The following is a 20,388-nucleotide window of genomic DNA, read 5'->3' on the forward strand; positions in this document are numbered from 1 at the left end:
TTTCTTTATCCAGTCTATCATTGATGGGCATTTGGGTTGGTTCTAAGTCTTTGCTATTGTGAACAGTGCCGCAATAAACATATGTGTGCCTGTGTCTTTGTAGTAGAGTGATTTATAATCCTTTGGATATATACCCAATAATGGGATTGGTGGGCCAAATGGTATTTCTAGTTCTAGATCCTTGAGGAATCGTCACACTGTCTTTCACAATGGTTGAACTGATTTACGCTCCCACCAACAGTGTAAAAGTGTTCCTATTTCTCCACACCCTCTCCAGCATCTGTTTTTCCCAACTTTTTAATGATCACCAACCTAACTGCATGAGATAGTATCTCATTGTGGTTTTGATTTGCATTTCTCTAATAACCAGTGATGATGAGAATTTTTCATATGTCTGCTGGATGCATAAAAATCTTCTTTTGAGAAGTTTCTGTTCATCTCCTTTAGCTACCTTTTGATAGAGTTGTTTTTTTCTTGTAAATTTGTTTAAGTTCCTTGTAGATTCTGGATATTAGCCCTTTGTCAGATGAATAGATTGTAAAAATTTTCTCCCATTCTGTAGGTTGCCTGTTCACTCTGACGATAGTTTCTTTTGCTGAGCAGAAGCTCTTTAGTTTAATTAGATTCCATTTCTATTAATTATGAAATAGTGTAGCCTAGGGATAAATCACTTTCCTATTTCCTATCTAAAGTTAAGAGTTGTTGAAGGGCTCAGATGTGATGGTGTGATGGTTAAATCCTAAATCCTATTTAGCTCTTAAGAAGTAGTGGTGGCTGGGTGTGGTGGCTTACATCTGTAATCCTGACACTTTGGGAGGCCAAGGTAGGCAGATCACCTGAGCCCAGCAGTTTGAAACCAGCCTGAGCAACATGGCAAAACTCCATCTCTAAACACACACACACACACACACACACACACAACACAAAACTTAGTTAGGCATAACGGTACACATCTGTAGTCCCAGTTACTAGTGAGACTGACACGGAAGGGTCACCTGAGCCCAGGGAGGTCGAGGCTGCAGTAAGCTGTGATCACACCACTACACTCCAGCCTGAGCGACAGAGCAAGACCCTGTCTCAAAAAAAAGAAGAAAAAGAAAAACTGGTGGTGGTGACGATCCCCAAAATCCATACCTTTAATATATGTATTTTCTTTTTTTAAAAAAAAATTCTCTCTTCTCTACAGCACTTGTTACAGGACTTGGCAAAGTACAGTGTTCTTAGAGGATATATATTATAAGTTGATTATTGATGAAATGGCAACGTTTCACATTGCTTTTATCTGTCTCATCAGAAAAAATAAATGCAATTTGGAACTTGTTCATTTGGGGCTTGCAGAATAAAGTTTGACAATACTATAAACAAAAAGCTAGACAATTGAACTAGAAGCGGGTATCTCCTCAGTTTCAGAGCACTAATCTGCAGCACAAAGATATTAACAGATCTATCAATAAAGATCAGAAGTAGAACTGAAAACAAAACCAACACATTCTGACAGTACTCTAGCTACCAAAGTCATAATATTCCTTTTGCGTCTCTCTGTTCTTTTTTTCAGTATACACACTGATCTGAAACAACCGCTATGATCAGAAGATATGTAATCATGGAAAAACCCTCTTCGGAAGTTATGCCAAGTATGGACTATCCTAAAAGGAATGGAATCTGACAAGAAATAGCCAATCATTAACTCATTCACACTTAACAAAGCCTGTTGGTTACTGATGCCAGTAGACATAGTTTTACAGGCATGATAATTTATACACACATGAATAATTTTAGGAACCACTAACTACAGGTTCCGCCTTGAAAACAGATGCCCGGTGAGCACTAGGAAAGGCAAAGCTCAAACTGTGAAGGGCTCTAAAGGGCTTGTGCACTGGATGACTCCAACGGCCTCTTTCAACTCTGCTATCCTGTGAAAAATACTTTCAAATTTCAAGTCAGTTCACTTTCAAATTCCAGTTCAGTTTACTGTGTGTTTGGTGTCTTTCTGCTGATCTGTTGTTTTCCAAAACCCAACCTAGCTACCAAAGGCCAGCTCAAAAATATAAACATTAATATATACACTAAAGTATTCTCATTTTCCCTTTGAATGAGCTAAGATTTTCACAAAAGAATGTGGGATACACATTTGTATTGAATTGAACAAAACTCCTCCTCCTTTCCAGTTTAAGAAGACACCATCCGCCAGGCGCGGTGGCTCACGCCTGTAATCCCAGCACCTTGGGAGGCCGAGGCGGGTGGATCACGAGGTCAAGAGATCGAGACCATCCTGGTCAAAATGGTGAAACCCCGTCTCTACTAAAAATATAAAAATTAGCTGGGCATGGTGGCGCGTGCCTGTAATCCCAGCTACTCAGGAGGCTGAGGCAGGAGAATTGCTTGAACCCAGGAGGCGGAGGTTGCGGTGAGCCGAGATCGTGCCATTTCACTCCAGCCTGGGTAACAAGAGCGAAACTCTGTCTCAAAAAAAAAAAAAAAAAAAAGACACCATCGAGTTTTTCATTTCTTAGAGAGAAGAAACACTGTCCTGCAACTTTCTCCAGAACTGTCAGTGCAAGGAGAGAAGATATTTCTTCTACAAGTAAAAAGAAATGTAGTTAAGTTTAATTTTTAGTTCACAACAAAAAAAATATAAAGCCTGGGCTTTCTAAGGCAACCCTAGCATGCAAGATGCTTGTCCCAATCCAAGATGACTTCTCGGAGCGACTCCCAAAGGAATGCGGGGACACGGGTTATAGGACCATCAGGAAGCTGGCTCTTTCTGCACATTGTTCAGCAGCCAAAAAGAATGCCAGGCTGCAGAGAACGCCGCCAAAACAGATTCCTTTTATGGTGTGATAACATTTTGTTCAAGAGACCGCCCTGTTCTTTACAGGCAATGCTTCAGAACCCACTCCTAGCAGGTTGGGAGAGGTTGGGGCTTCTAATGAATAAACCAGGCCTGGCTGGGTGTATTTCACCCTAGAAACGTAAAAAGCACTCACCAAGAGTTCTGGAAGCAATATGATCAAATACTATAGAGAACTTTCATTTCTTGGCAGCTGCTACCCCTGAGATGAGGCTTTTAACCAAGGTCCCTATTCTTAGATTCACAACACTCCTACTATTGCCAAGAGTTTTGCTAGTCTGGGTTATTTTATTTTCCTAAGGTACATTTTCTTCATGAGGCTCATCAACAACAACCCCTCCAGCATCTTAAAATAGATTTTAAACTTTGTGAGACTTTCCTGTGTAACTCAGGTTCAAAGTGTTGGTTCCTCCATAGGAACAAGTCTTGCTTAATCCCTTTTATTGCTCTTGGCCTCATTTCTTGGATTAAGACACTTTATAACAGGAAAAGACACAGTGGCATATATTCTAAACTAACATAACCTTTTGTTGTGAACACCAAGAGGCAAAGATTAAAAGTCTAGATTCTTCAAACACAGGCTACACAAACAGCAATAAATTAATATTTTCCACAAACATAACATTTCCATCATGTGAGAAAATGTGAAAAATATGTAAGTGTTTTTAACTGTACTTCACAGTGAGGATTTTTTTTTTCCATGTGCTAAATTTAACTTTAGGACTAGAGGTTGTTGGCACCACGCAGCCTTTTGATATTTAAAGACAACATATCAGCCAAGAAGCTGGTTAGGCAGTGACACACCACCACCACCACCATCACCATTATCACCATCACCATCAAATATTTATGGCTGTTTACTCAGCTGAAATAAACAATATACTCCAAAGGGTGTCATCAATTTTGAATGCTTCCCATGCATTCAAAGTAGCTTCATATGGCATCTCTCCCATTTTGGAATATACGAAATTAGTAATTTCTACATGCAATTTATTGAGAGGAGAAAAAATCTAAATACAGTGAGATCATGTTGATTTTAAGTACAGAAAGACGAAATCTGTGAAAATTTGAAAAGCAGCTTGTTTCACTATTTTATCTAGCAAGTCTTTCTTTTCAATTAATAGAAATAAGAGTTCGGAGGCCGAGGCGGGTGGATCATGAGGTCAGGAGTTCAAGACCAGCCTGGCCAACATGGTGAAACCCCATCTCTACTAAAAATACATAAGTTAGCTGGGTGTGGTGGAGGGCACCTGTAATCCTAGTTACTTGGGAGGCTGAGGCAGAGAATTGCTTGAACCCAGGAGGTGGAGGCTGCAGTGAGCCGAGACTACACACCAGTCTGGGGGATAGAATGAGTCAAGGAAAGAAGGAAAGGAAGGAAAGGAAGGAAAGGAAGGAAAGGAAGGAAAGGAAGGAAAGGGAAGGAAGGAAGGAAGGAAGGAAGGAAGGAAGGAAGGAAGGAAGGAAGGAAGGAAGGAAGGAAGGAGGAAAATTTCTAAGTGCTACAGAAAATAATGCATTTTAGGGTACTTATTTATAAAATCAGGTGAACTTGCCTATGTTAAAACTCTTTCAGGTCATACTATATTTGTTACAGTCTACCCTAAGTATGGGCTCAAAAGTAACTTACAGTTTCTTTTCATTTTAACACATTTTTATTAGAAAACTTTCAGGCATACACAAAAGTAATATGACTATAACAATAACAGCATTAATAACTGTAGTATAAAATTAGAGTGTTATGTAATAATGTATTGAACTCCATACATTATTGTCCATAATGCATACATTAGAACTTTGTCTCCCTTGCTCCATCAATCCCTCGACCCTCAATTCTGCCCAATTATTCGCCTTTTCAAATCCCAGATCTCACGTTCTTTCATCATACAGAGTCCAGGATATATCTCTTAGGAACGTGGACACTGTCTTAGCGAACCATAGGATTATAATCACATCGAAAGAAATTCACTATAATGCCTTGGTACAATATTCAAATTCCTCCAATTATCTCAAGAATGTGATGTTACTGTTGACTTATTCAAATCAGGACCTAAACAAGATCCACACATATTACATTTAGTTGTTTTTCTTAAAGTCTCTTGGAATTTAAAACAGCCTGTCTTCTCTGACCTCTTTCCCTGATCCCTCCCTTTTAAAAAAAATTATTTATTATACTTTAAGTTCTGGGGTACATGTACAGATAGTGTAGGTTTGCTACATAGGTATACACATGGCATGGTGATGGTGTGCTGCATCCATCACCCCATCACCTACATTTGTTAATTCTCCTAATGCTATACCTCCCCAATCCCTCCACACCCTCCTATTCCTCCCCAGCCTCCCAACCCCCAGGCCCCAGTGTGTGATGTTCCCCTCCCTGTGTCTGTGTGCTCTCGTTGTTCAATACCTACTTATGAGTGAGAACATGTGGTGTTTGGTTTTCTGCTCTTATGTCAGTTTGCTTGAGAATGATGATTTCCAGCTTCATCCATGTCCCTGCAAAGGACACGAACTCATCCTTTTTTATGGCTACATAGTATTCCATGGTGCATATGTACCACATTTTCATTATTCAGTCTATCGCTGATGGGCATTTAGGTTGGTTTCAAGTCTTTGTTACTATAAACAGTGCTGCAATAAACATATGTGTGCATGTGTCTTTATAATAGAATGATTTATAATCCTTTGAGTAAATACCCACTAATGGGATTGCTGGGTCAAATGGAATTTCTGTTTCTAGATCCTTGAGGAATCCCCACACTGTCTTCCACAATGGTTGAACTGATTTACACTCCCACCGACAGTGTAAATGCATTCCTATTTCTCCACATCTTCTCCAGCATCTGTTGTCTCCTGATTTTTTAAGATCGCCATTCTAACTGGTGTGAAGTGGTATCTCAATGCGGCTTTGATTTGCATTTCTCTAATGACCGTGATGATGAGTTTTTTGTCATATGTTTGTTGGTTGCATAAATGTCTTCTTTTGAAAACTGTCTGTTCATATCCTTCACCTCCTTTTTGATGGGATTGTTTGTTTTTTTTCTTGTAAACTTGTTTAAGTTCTCTGTAGATTCTGGATATTAGTACTTTGTCAGATGGGTAGATTGCAAAAAATTTTTCCCATTCTGCTGGTTGCCAGTTCACTCTGATGATAGTTTCTTTTGCTGTGTAGAAGCTCTTAAATTTAATTAGATCCCATTTGTCTATTTTGGCTTTTGTTGCCATTGCTTTTGGTGTTTTAGTCATAAAGTCCTTGCCTACACCTATGTCCTTAATGATATTGCCTAGGATTTCTTCTAGAGTTTTTATGGTGCTAGTCCTCATGTTTAAATCTTTAATCCATCTAGAGTTAATTTTTGTATAAGGTGTAAGAAAGGGATCCAGTTGCAGCTTTCTACACATGGCTAGCAAGTTTTCCCAACACTATTTATTAAATAGGGAATCCTTTCCCCATTGCTTGTTTTTGTCAAGTTTGTAAAAGATCAGATGGTTGTAGTGTGTGGCATTCTTTCTGAGGCCTCTGTTCTGTTCCTTTGGTCTATATCTCTGTTTTGGTACCAGTACCATGCTGTTTTGAGTACAGTAGCCTTGTAATATAGTTTGAAGGAAATTCACACTGACTTCCCCATACACCAAAATTAATGATAATGTCCTGCATTGATTATATACATCTATCTTAGATATAACAGTTTTTTCTTTGACATACTATCCCATTTATAACTATTGCAGAAAAAATGATGGATTAGCCCTTCTACAAAGCAAGGTGTTTGCAGCATCCTCAGTCTCTGTGTCCTTTTCAAGTGAGGGGATTGGCAGTCTCTCCCCAAAGGCCGAAAGTCAATGAAGTTCACTATATCCCTTTGCCATATCCAACAGAATATATATTTTATTTTGTTAATATCCAGGAGGAAAAGAAAATACGTGAAAAGGTCACAGTGGCTAACTCTGGTTGTTGTGGAGCAGACATCATGTCATGATCACACATAGGCATGATATTCTGAGTTCCTCCTGATTACGAGGCTTGGGGATGGCTAGGAGTGGGGTGGTAGTTTGTGGACAGGAAGAACTCACACAGGCAACACTATCATGTGGATGATACTACTCAACATCTTAGAAGACTTCAAAACAATTTCATTAGATGGAACTGATATTTTCTAGATGCAATTATGTATTTGGAAGTAAACAGATGTGACGGTCACTGTTCAACATGTTGCCCAGGCTGGTCTCAAACTCCTGGGCTTATGAAAAGCTGCCTGCCTTGGCCTCCCAAAGTTCTGGGACTACAGGCATGAGCCACCATGCCCGATCTACTATTTTATGTTATACATTTACATCCATGTAGTAAATTATATAGGAGGTTTTGAAAATAATTATATATGTATATACAGTATCTGGCTTTCAAAAAGTTTAGAGGATAGCCACACATTTTTCTTCTATCTTTATACAATACTTCTGAGAGATAAGCTTTTTCTCAAATTTTCTCTATTTGTCAAATTCCTTCAAAGGGCATATGACTCAATATAGAGGAATAGTTCTCAAACATGGCAATATTAAAAGTTGGAGAAGTCAGCAAAGAAAAACAGAACAAAAACAGAATGGCCCATGTAAATGGGTGAAAACTGATGCAATCATGAAACTAAAAATTACAGACTGAGAACCATAAGATGCTTAACAGTCTCTTTCTATATTCTTTTTCCTTTCCATTACCAAAAATTCATCACAAAACCCTGTTTATAACATACCACATGGTCCTCTTCAGTCACCATCAGTTTCAATGACTTCCCTGTTTTTCCTTAAAACATCCTCAGATCCATACTCCAATATATTCTTCCTACCCTTCTGAAGACAGCAATAGGTGCAACATGAAAATCATCACACCAAAACCATTTTACTAATGTTCTAAAAATATAATACGCATTTTAAGATTATATTATCGAGCGTTATTAGCATCCCTATCATTGTAAAAGTAAAACGTCGTCTATACCCACAAGCTTCTCAATGAACATGGACTAAATATAACAATGCAAAGTTAAACACATAGACTTACTGCATCCAGAACTACCAGGAATGAAAATGTCACAGCAGCATGGGAGTAGGTAAGTAAACAGATCAACTACACACGCTTTCCCCCGTATATGTTGGAATTAGAGTACAGATGTCTTAGGGAGATACTGACCCAAGTTCTATAGATACCTATGCTTGCTGTGCCAGGCAGTTCCAAGGCTACTAATACTCTGCTATGTCAGAAACAGCAAGAAAATTCAAAATGGTCAGAAAAATCTGCACAAGTGAAGATTAGACATATGAGCCTCCAGACGATCCTAACAGTAACCTACACCTTGTTTACCAAAAAGAAGTTATGGCTACTTAAACACCTGCTAGGATTTTTTCAGCCCTGCCAAAAAACAAATGCACTTCTACAGAAATGCAATGGAAACTCTTTTTTTTTTTTTTTTTTTTTTTTTGAGACAGAGGTTCACTCTTGTTGCCCAGGCTGGATTGGAGTGCAATGGCACAATCTCAGCAATCTCCACCTCCTAGGTTCAAGCAATTCTCCTGCCTCAGCCTCCTAAGTAGCTGGGATTACGGGTGCCCACCACCAACCCTGCTAATTTTTGTACTTTCAGTAGAGACAGGGTTCCACCATGTTGGCCAGGCTCATCTTAAACTCCTGACCTCAGGCGATCCTCCTACCTCGGCCTCCCAAAGTGCTGGGATTACAGGTATGAGACACCGTGCCCAGCTGGAAACTCATTTTTGACTGCAAGGAAAACAACAGAAAACCAGCAATTTTCACTAGCCATCTAAACCAAAACTGAAAAACCACTGACATTATACCTGGTTCATTGAACTTTCTGAACCTTGACACTGGGTATATCTGTTACTCCACATAAGCCTTGCTACCCTTTGCACACCAACATGATGCAACTGACATGAATAAAGGCTACATTCAGGCTTGCAACTGGGGGATCTCGTTTTCACCTTAAAGACAGATTTGATAAAACAGCTTGCTTCTCTCCCCTAACACCCTAGATGTGAGGAAAGGATTTAGAATTTGACCAGAGCACCCAGCTGCAAAGTCTAAAACCAAGGCCTTAAAATAACTGATTTTCTTAACTTCAGAGCCACTCAGGAGCATTACTACATTATACCATGTTGAGCATAACCAATCAAAACACATTACTAAACCATGCTCAGCTAACACTGACCTAAGTTGTGGGATGGGAAGATAGACAGCAAACTTTGTATCTGGCTAGAGTTGTTCAGTGCTCCTCTTTAACTTTCTTAAGAAGGCTTAAAGTGAATGGGCTCTGTTAGTACTAGCTAGCAAAACCCAATGCTACCAATAATTGCCAAGATCACCCAAGCTTTGTCTATATATATTTTTTTTTTTGCTCCCAGTTTGTCCTGACAACCAAACCCTTTTTCACTTCCTTAATACTTCCTCCTCCAAAATCTACACGAATGCTTGAAGACAACATAACTACAACCTTACAAATACCAACTAGACAAAGAGAATAAATGCTTTAATCATTTTAAAAAAAAAAAAAACCTTTGTCATATTGACATTCAGGGAAGTCTAGCACCAAGAACAATATTAACAACATTACAAATTTATTAGAAAAGTTATTTCCTAAAAGATCTTTGTGTGATCTACATCAAAGAAAAATCAAGGATTGCAGAGTGGGATAAAACCTGATAGAAATGAAATCATAATAATTTTTTCTTTCTTTCACTGAATTTGATTACAACGTTTATGTTTAGCCTACCTCAAGTTCAGGTAAGTCAGCATCTGCAGATTAACGATGGCCTCGGGAATGACTCTGATACAGTTGTGATACAGATTAAGAATTTCCAGTGATACAAAATGGCACAATTCCATTGGAACTTCCACCAGTCTGTTTTTAGATAAATCTGTGAGAAAAGGAGAGAATATTTTCTCAACAAAATTTGAACAAAATCAATACACTTTCATTAACCATGAACACTGTTTCTCTTAACATTATACATTTTGACCAATATTATCATTTTTTTGCACCTTTGTTACTACAACATTGCGATTTCTATTTCTTTGCCAAATCCTGGGACATGTGGGATATGGAAAAGCAAAAATACTGCCAAAACTGTTTAGCTCTCTGAATAATTTTCAGTGTATCTAAAAATTATTTCCAATTCATTCTACCAGACAAGTATGTAAAATGCTGTCCTCGAACATATCTGAATACAAATATTTACCAAAATTATTAATTCAATTTTGCTTCTGCTTTTTTGAGACAGGATCTCACTCTGCTACCTGTGCCGATCTGCAGTGGCATGATTTCAGCTCACTGCAATCTCAACCTCCTGGGCTCAGGTGATCCTCCCACCTCAGCCTCCCAAGTAGATGGGACTAGCACTATCATGTCTGGCTAATTTTTGTAGAAACGTGTCTTTTCCATCCTTTATAAATGAACACATAACAGACAATAACCAAGTATTTTATTCACTAGAATTACTGAGAGCCTATAATACAAAAGATTGAGATAAATTGTGTCTATTAAGAACAGACGCTATGAAGCACAGTCAGCAGTAAAACTCGACACCACTGGCCAAATGTATCAAAGACAGCAATCAGCCCAAAGAGCTGATTGTAACCATACAGTATAATCTACAGTATTACCATCCCAATGATAAAATTATGCAATAGTCCTTAATATCATCATATCTCAATAGTCTTTAATATCTTAATATCTAAATGAATGGGAGACATGACTGTCAAATTCCATAAAACATAAAACATAAGGAAAGAACCACCACTCCTGAAAACAACTCAACAATAATAGATAACCTCACCCTGTAGCAGGAGGGACTCAAAACAGTAACTGAAGATTTTCAGTAAATAATACGTAACATATATTTAAGGAACCACACCTTAGCCAAGGAAGGAGAACACAGAAAATATAAATATGTCAATATCACAGATGAAACGTCTGTTTCATCTGTCAATATCACAGATATTTATGTTTCATCTGGGATATTGACATATTTATATTTGACATATTGGAGGGAAGAAGAGCCACCTTCCCTCCAATAAATAAATACACAAATAAGCAAAAACCAGGACTAGATGGCTTCAGAGGGAGAGTTCTAACAAACTTTTAAGGAACAATTCTGATTATATTTAAACTACTCCAATCCATATAAAACAAAGGGAGGTTTTCCAATTCTTATTTAAAAAGTAAGATACAATATTGATACTATATTATATATTTAACAAAGAAGGTGCACAATATTTAGAAGGGAGATTCAGATCCCTTCTAAATATTGATGTAAATCCTTAGTTTAAAAAATAGCAAACAGAACCAGGCACAGTTGTTCACGCCTGTGATTCCTGCACTTTGGAAAGCTGATGTGGGTGGATCACCTGAGGTCAGGACTTTGAGACCAGCCTGACCAACATGGTGAAAACCCCCACTCTCGTCTCTCTTAAAACTCAGAAAAATTAGCAGGGTATGGTGGCATGTGCCTGTAGTCCCAGCTATTTGGGAGGCTAAGGCACGAGAATCACTTGAATCTGGGAGGTAGAAGTTGCAGTGAGCTGAGATCGCACCACTGCACTCAAGCCTGGGTGACAAGAATAAGACTCTGTCTCAAAATAATAAATAAATAAATAAATAAATAAAACCAGCAAACAGGAATGAGCAGCATATAAAAGATTAACATACCCTGAATGAGTGGAGTTTATTCTAGGAATACAAAGATATATATACTTTAAGTTCTGGGATTCATATGCAGAACGTGCAGGTTTCTTACATAGATATACATGTGCCATGGTGGTTTGCTGCACCCATCAACCCATCATCTACATTAGGTATCTCTCCTAATGTTATCCCTCCCCTTGCCCTCGACCCCCCCACAGTCCCCGGTGTGTGATGTTCCCCTCCCTTTGTCCATGTGTTCTCATTGTTCAACTCCTACTTATGAGTGAGAACACACAGTGTTTGGTTTTCTGTTCCTGTGTTAGTTTGCTGCCCTGCAAAGGACATGAACTCATCCTTTTTTATGACCGCATAGAGGATCTTACACTTTCAAAACAATTCACTTTATAAATAGGCCAAAGTGAAATGGTATATGATTATCTCCAAGGATATGTAAAAGGCATTTGGTAGAATACAATATTCATTTTAAACAGACTTATTAAAGGATATTTTTATGTATTTTACACGCATCAGCAAAATGGCACAAAAGAAGAGATATAATTTATGATCAAAGCAAAAGGGCAAAATCCCCAGAAAATCTTAAGGAACATGCAAAATTTATATGAATAAAACTTTAAAATGCTACTAAGTAATACAAAAAATAAACTAATTGAAAACAATATTCCATCCTGTTAAAGAAGGCAAAATTTTAAAAGGTGACAATTATCTCAATTATATAATTTAATACAATTTAAACAAATTTATAAATATAGTTCTAGAATTTTAAAAAATTTGTTGGCGTTATTACACAAGTTAATTCTAAAGATCACATGGTAAAATGATGTGAAAACAGTAAAGTATTTCTCAACAAAAAAGAGCCCAGAGGGGATGAGCCCTCCTAGATATTAAAAAAACATCACAGAGCAGTATGGTAGATACATGGGAAGGTCAATGGCATGAATTCCCAAGATGGGAAATAGGTCAAGATACATTCATATGGAAATCAGGCCACAGACCAGACTGGTACAGATCTTCACAGCAGGAGGTGAGCATCAGGCCAGCAAGCGAAACTTCAACTGCATTTACAGGCACTCCCCACTGCTCACATTACCACCTGAGCTCCGCCTCCTGTCAAATCAGCTGGAGCATGAGATTCTCATAGGAGCACGAACCCCACTGTGAACCGTGTATGCAAGAGACCTAGGTTGCCTGCTCCTTATGAGAATCTAACGTCTGATGATCTGTCACTGTCTCCCATTCCCTCAGATGGGACCGTCCAGTGCAGGAAAACAAGCTCAAGGCTCCCACTGATTCTGTATTATGGTGAGTTATATAATTATTTCATTATATATTACAATGTAATAATAATATAAATAAAGTGCACAATAAAGTAATACACTTGAATCATCCCAAAACCATCTCCCACCCGGGTCTGGGGAAAAATTTGTTCACAAAACCAGTCCCTGGTGCCAAAAGGGTTGGGGACCACTGAAGTATGCAATAAAGGTGGCATTTCAAATCAACAGGGAAAAGACACAAGGCCAGTAGTTTGAGAAAACTGGGTAGCCATCTAAAACGAACAACAACAAAATGATGACTACCTATCTCACGCCTCTTATCTCAATAAATCTTAGATGAATCAAAGGATCAACTGTGAAAAGTGAAGCCATAATGGCACCAGAACAACACATGGTTGTGTTTAGATCTCAAAATGGGGAAGGCTTTGCATGAATAGTACAAAGCAAGAGTGCCAAATTCAACACGCATACGAAAGTATGGCATTTTAAAACAAAAACTTCACCATAAACATGTATGACAAGGAACAGGGGAGAATGGAAAGCTCTACGATTTATAAACCCAATAGGCAAATTTTTTATACACAGAAAGAGCTTCTACAGTTGACAGCAATAAGACAAATCGTAAACAAGAAAAGAAAAATGGATATGAACAGATGGCTCACAGAAAATGATATACAAATGGCTCTTAAGCATATGAAAAAAGGATCAACCACACTCAAATTAGAGTGATTCAAATTACAACTACATGGGATAGTATTTTTCACCTATTAGAATGGTGAATATAAAAAATCTGATAAACACATTGTAATCCTGAGGACACGGTGATGCAAATGAAAGACATTTTGGTAATATCTATAAATATTATAGATGCACACATGCTTTAACCTAGCAATCTTTTTCATCTACAGATATTCTCATGCATATGCAAATGACATATTTTTTAGCATGGTTTCTTTTTTTCTTCCTTTTTTTTTTTTTTTTTTTGATGGAGTCTGTCACCCAGGCTGGAGTGCCGTGGTGTGATCTCAGCTCACTGTAACCTCTACCTTCTGAATTCAAGTGATTCTCCTGCCTCAGCCTCCTGAGTAGCTGGAATTACAGGCATGCACTACCACACCCTGCTAATTTTTGTATTTTTAGTAGAGACGGGGTTTCCCCATGTTAGCCAGGCTGGTCTTGAACGCCTCAAGCGATCTGCCCACCTCCGCCTCCCAAAGTGCCGGGATTACAGGCGTGAGCCACCAGCCTGGCCGGTATGGTTTCAAACAGCAAAAGATGAAAGGCAAATAAAATAGAGGACTAGTTAAGTATTAATATACTATTAACAAACATCATAAATATGCTAAAATTAGATCAATCAACATTAACATAATATGAATTCTATTTTGTGTGATAGAATGTAATGTTAAATATTATATTCCATAATGGAACACTAATACTATGCAGTCATAAAAATCAATGAAGCCACTCTATATATGCTGATATAAAACAAACTACAAAATATATTCCAAATGTTTTTACAAAGTGAGTTGTCAGACAGTACGTATAGTATTTGTGGTTTTTAATGACTATTTCCATAATTAATGTAAGTAGATTATCTCTGGAAGGCTACACAGGAAACTGTTTAAAGTGTTTGTTGAAGAAAGGATCTCTGGCTAGGCACGCAGGAGTGAACAGGGGGAAGAGTTCTCACTGTAGATACTTTCGTGCCTCTGAAATATCGATGTGTTGCTCATTTGGTTATGATATGTAGTATATACACATTATGACATACGTAATTGTGTGTATGCATATATACACATCTGTCTCATTCTGTCATCAGCAGTCTTATTCTTTCTCTACACGAAGAATTCTGTTTCACTTAAAAAGAGGCCAGAGCAAACTGTGAAGTTCCTCATATTAAATTAAGAAAAATATTGAAGCAAGCTTCCTTTCATGAATGTTTAGAATCTAAATAGAAAAGAATTCCAGAAGTCTCTCATGTTCTTTCTTCCTGAAACTCTTTACTAGATGAGGCGATCTTGATGTGCTACGGTGCTGGAAACTTGCCCAGGAAACTTACATGTGTCCTTTCCTTCAGGTTCAACTCAAACAAAGTTCCACTGAGGGTCCAGTTTACATTCCAAACTTTACCTTTTCTGAGAATTGCTTGAACTATACTATCTAGTTGAGTGAAAAAGATATAGAATATTTGTGCATAGAATATTTCAGTAACTATTTTAGATAATGATAGTGTTTTGTGATTTCAGTGTCACTAATGTTTCTTTAAGCAAGAAGAAAGTAGTAGTTTTTTAGTAATACTGCTACACAGCTACAAACCTTTTTTTTTTTTTTTTTTTTTTTTTTTTGAGACAAGGTTTCACTCTTATTGCTCAGGCTAGAGTGCAATGCCATGATTTCGGTTCACTGCAACCTCTGCCTCCTCGGTTCAAGCGATTCTCCTGCCTCAGCCTCCAGAGTAGCTGGAATTACTCACCTGGTTAATATTTTGTATTTTTAGTAGAAACAGGGTTTCATCATGTTAGTTGGGCTGATCTCAAACTCCTGACCTCAGGTGATCTACCCCCCGGGCTTTCCAAAGTGCTGGGATTACAGGCATGAGCCACCATGCCTGGACAGCTACAAACCTTTTAAAGGGCAATGGGACATCAAATTAATAAGAGAAACCACTCTAACCTAAGAGCAGAAGACCAGTTTTAAATCTACAACCACCTGAGATGTTTGAGAAAGTTACTCAATTTTCTAAGCCTCTATTTCTGAATAGGTAATATTAAAGTATATAAAACTAGGTGAGTTCTAACATTCTTTTCAAAGTTAAGATTCATGTGAATAAGTCAAATGTATTCTGAATTCAAATATTTTAAGTCAAAAATATTCAAAATGCAAAAAAATTTCTTTCATCATCATAATAGCAACAGTTAAATATCATAAAAAGTTATACAATGCAAACCCACAAATACTGTAATTAAATATTGGTACATTATTTTAATGAATTTGACATTTCACTGTAGTATATATATTCCATCCTATAATCTGAATTCTAAGAGTGTTCTGTTTTCACACTTGGGAAAAATGTGATGGTAAGAAAAATAAATTACAAAACGACCTACAAATTCAGCTAATATTCAGTTCTGGGCTAAACTTACTAATGGCATCATTAATAACAATTTACTAAAAACATGCTAGAATAAGGCTCTAATTAGTATATAAGTCTGCTATTTTCATTACTATTTACAATACAGATTATATTTGCTCTCCCCGCTTCTTTTCCTCCACAATCTCCAGATGTGAGGGGAAACTCTGGTGTTTTTCCTTCCAAGTAATTTCTTTCCTGGCATCCCAGAAGCAGCTGTGCTAAGGGCTGGTCAGAGCCTCTCAAGAGATGAGATTAGTCATCTTGTGTCTTTGAGAACCTACCATGGGGAAGACACCTAGAAGGGAAGGGGAAGTGAGTCTGGATCAAGATGTTTTGACTCTGATCATCCAGAATGGATAATCCCTTGACAAACAGTGGGAGCAAAAGATACACTTACATGTTCAAAATTTTTTTTGTTCTGATAACCAAGAAATAAAACAAACACATCTGGTCCCTCTTTAAAAGAGGGAGAAAAAGAGATAGATAAATGAATCTAGAACTTAGTTGAATTAAAGACTTGAGAGGGCAGTCAGTTCACGGTTCACTGAGAGATATGAGCATTCCTAACTCTGCCTTTGAAAGGGCAGAGCCATGCCATAAGGCACCACTCACAATGGCAGACACATAGAGGTGTGAGTAATGAAGGTTCTCCCACTCAGGAAAGACAGAAAGAATAAGAGCTCATAGATAACAGGAAAATGTTAAAAAGGCAATTCATATCTTTATCTTGAATGACCAAATAAGGGGGGAGCAAATGGGCCAAGGGCTGTGAAAAGACACAGTATGGTCTGAGGGACAGAAAGAGAGGTAAGCTTTGAAAAGCTACAGATAAACGCAGATCAAGAATTTGTGTTTGTCTTTGTTATGTATCGCTCTAATTCTATTATAAATATGCTTGTATCGAGGTGTTAGTGATTAGGCTTATGAGCTATTTCCCTAAACACAACATTAGTGTACTATTTCTCAATCTTGTTAGCACACTGGAATCATTTGGAGAGTTTTTGTTTGTTTTTTATGTCCTAATGCCTGGAGTTCATACCCAGAAACTTTAGAGTGTGACTTGGACATCAGGATTCTTGAGATGTCCAGCTGATTCCCACTGTGCTATGTATGGGAAACCCAGGTGAGCAGATGACACAGCCTATTTCAGCTTTCTCTACCTAAACCGAGCTTCCACAGATGCTGCTCTCCTAAGGACAGAGGTAGTTCCCGGAAGGGGTCCGGTTTGAATACCAGGCTAGTACCTGAGAAATAGCCTAATTTGGGAAAGAAAATCTTACCCGATCCAGAATTACGCATTGCTAGGTTGGATTCTTACTCTGAACTCCTCAGCTAGTTTCTGATACAATCCGAGCAACAGGAATCTGACCTGGAATGGAGCTTTGCATATTTTGAGTTGTCCATAATCGCAGAAAATTTGCGGGTTTTTTTTTCGCCTCACGTAATCCTCATTACAACCTAGTGAGGCAGGTCCTGCTATAATTCCCAGTCACATGCAGGCAGTAACGACCAGAGAGGTTGGGTAACTTCTCCAATGACATGGAGTTAATCAGTGGCGGAGCCAAGAACTAAAGCAGGTTTGTATGACACCAAAGTCGTGTCTTGAATCTACTGATTATGCCTCTTAGGGCTGAACGCAGGCAAGATCAGTTGTTCATGTGGGTAAAGCTTGTTAAAAAAAAAGACTGACCCATTTCAGGTGCCTAATCACCAGGTATTAAAAAGATTCTATAGCTCTGCACTAAAAGTAAATGACCTCTGGCCAGGTCCCTAATATTTTCTCCAGAAATAGGAGCCCATATCTTTAGTGCCATGTATCCTCCATCCAGCCCACAGTGGGCACTATCCTTTCCTGCTGGAATCCCAGCCTGGGTCTATGCCTGCAGCGCAGAGCTGGGTCACCACAGCTCAGTCTGTGCAAACACACCTAGGCAGCAAACCGGAACCCCAGAACCACGTCCTCCCCACGTCCGCCTCTTAATTGAAGCATTCACATGAAAGCCGTGTGGCCAGAAATAAAACAATAAGAGACACCACTGCCAAGACAAGCTTTGCAAATCCCTAAAATAAAGTAGCCAGATGAATAAAAATAAGCAGGGTAGGGTAGAAAAACAGTCAATGGAATCTGGTGTGCAGTCAGCACGATTGGAAGCACCGTGTTGTTTTTGTATGAAAAAGGAAAGTGGTGCCTCAGGAGGATCTGGACCAGTTCCCCACTCTCCAGAAACAACATCCTGAGTTCTCAGCCGCCAGAGCCACCGATCAGCCGGGCTGACAGACCAGGACAGCTGGGAACCTCATTTGCAACATCTTGTTTCATGGTCAGAAGAGAAGATCTCATTGTGAAAGTCAAAATCATTACCAGTCCTACTGAGCAAGACCAGATGACACCATAAACATGTTATCACGGAAATTTGATTTTAGAATCTTAGCGCTCATCATGATGGCTCAGTATCTGGGTAAAAGATGAATCTGTCACTTATTAACCTAAAGCCCTGGCCCACCACAAAGTGCATGGAACCCATTGTTTCCCCAGTACTGACAGGGCTGCTCTGTTATCTCCACCCTCTTGCTGCTCTTCCTGGGACCACTGCCTTGGTGGAGACAGTCCTTGGGTAGAGGTAGGGTATAAGGTCACCTGCCCTCTTTGGACAATCCATCCCCATCTTCACCTAGGCGGGCAAGGGTCTCTCTAGAAGAATCTCAGCTACATCTTTCTATCCATCTTGAACTTCCTCTCTCAGCTCCGCAACGTCATTGGTGTCTGACCCTCATTTCCCACTCCTCCAGACACCCCACCCAGCCCCATGACTCAGCACCCATAGGGCACACATTCAGAACCGCCCTGCAATAAGGGAGTGCTACCCAGCCAATAAAGCAGAACCCACGGGCTGACTCACCCCGATTCTGCAGACTAAACCACCCAACGCTTCCAGGGTTAAATGGGCAGAAATATTAAGCGGTTCCCTACAAGTTTTGAGTGAGGCAAGATCTCAGCCTGCATCTCTTAACAGGTCAACAAAGAAGTCAGGTCAAACAGCAGAGATGTGATAATTATCCAGTATGAACCATGAGGTCTTCCCTGATCACCTACTTGAAACTTCTTTCATAACCATCTTAACCTTCTTCCTCTGTTCTATATTTTCTTTTTATCTTAGCACATAAATAACCTAACATAGCAACGTTACTAAATTACTATATGTAATTTAGTCATGAAGATAGAAGTGAATGTTCTCTCTTCCCCTCCTAGAATGTAAGCTCCATGAAGATTAGGATCTTTGATCATTGTTGTACAATAAGAGCTTAATAAATATTCCTTGAATATTTATTACGAAAAGTAAGGGATCTCTGACCAGGTCCCCAATATTTTCTCCAGAAAGAAGAGCCAATGTCTTCAGCGCCACGTTCCCACTCAGCCCAAGATAGACACCGTCTTTCCTGCTGGAAAGCCAGCCTGGTTCCAGGTCCTCAGGTCAGACAGCTTGAGTTCAAATTCTGGTCCCACCACTTAGCTGCATGAACTTGGAAGCAATTATTTGATTTCTCCACACCTCAGTTTCTGCATCTGTGACATGAGGATATTACTAGTACTGGCTCCCCTGAATTAGTGAAAGGGTTGAATGGGATGATACACACAGAGCCCTTAGAGCAGTGCCAGCCACAGAGTGAATAACCTCTATCATTATTACGTTAGCTATTACGAAGAGCTCAAAGGGCTTCCTGGCAGTACAACACTGCTTGGGACTCTGCTCGGGACAGGGGTTCCGAGACCCTGGACAGGGAACAGGGGTGTGTGTCGGGCCATCTTCCTGGCAGAGCAGGCTAACAGCAGTCATGCAGATAGTATGAGAGGAGGGCAGGAGACTAGGGATTCTCTGGGGTGTGACAGGGGGAGCAGAGTTCTCAGAAACTTTCCATTGTGAGGCTTTAGAGCTCAAATAGTCCTTCACTCAATTACACAATTAAATATTTGAAGTGTAACTAATACCTTGTTGCCTGACTAAAGCTGAGCAGCTGGTAACAGTCTCTTACCAGCCAGCGATACCATAATTCAAAGAAGACTAGTTACTAGTTAAGGGATCTGACAATTGCTGCAAGGTGAGTAATTTGGGAAGTGCAAAGAAAATGAATCCCAAGGACGCTAAGGAACGTTGACCTTCTGCACGCCCAAATTTATATTACTATGCTGGGATCAGAGAGGAGAGTGGGTTTCTCTACAGGGAGACAGAAAAAACGCAGAGAAGCAGGCTGTGTGGACTCTACGGATGCTGCTTTGCTGGTGTTTTATCATCATTCCACGATTATAATCAAGAATGAAACAAGGCACTGCTGTGAGTTGCTAATTACATAAATATTGAAACTCTCAACCATAAAATAAATGTTCTTTGCTGGAGAAAAGAATGGCTTTCATAATAAAAATGACCA

General features: G+C 39.1%; 1 protein-coding gene across 7 annotated transcripts in view; it reads right to left on the bottom strand.

Moving 5' to 3' along the window:
- Positions 1-20,388, bottom strand: part of LRCH1 (leucine rich repeats and calponin homology domain containing 1) — a 210,684-nt gene that overhangs the window by 99,163 nt on the left and 91,133 nt on the right. For all 7 annotated transcript variants that reach the window (XM_032294688.1, XM_032294692.1, XM_032294693.1 and 4 more), the window contains exon 2: positions 9,622-9,766. In XM_032294688.1, coding sequence (XP_032150579.1) covers positions 9,622-9,766 — 145 coding nt within the window. The remainder of the gene's footprint in view (positions 1-9,621; positions 9,767-20,388) is intronic.

This window comes from Sapajus apella, unplaced genomic scaffold (genome assembly GCF_009761245.1).
Source record: "Sapajus apella isolate SASKATOON/1434 unplaced genomic scaffold, GSC_monkey_1.0 scaffold32, whole genome shotgun sequence".
In the NCBI taxonomy this organism is placed as follows: domain Eukaryota; kingdom Metazoa; phylum Chordata; class Mammalia; order Primates; family Cebidae; genus Sapajus; species Sapajus apella.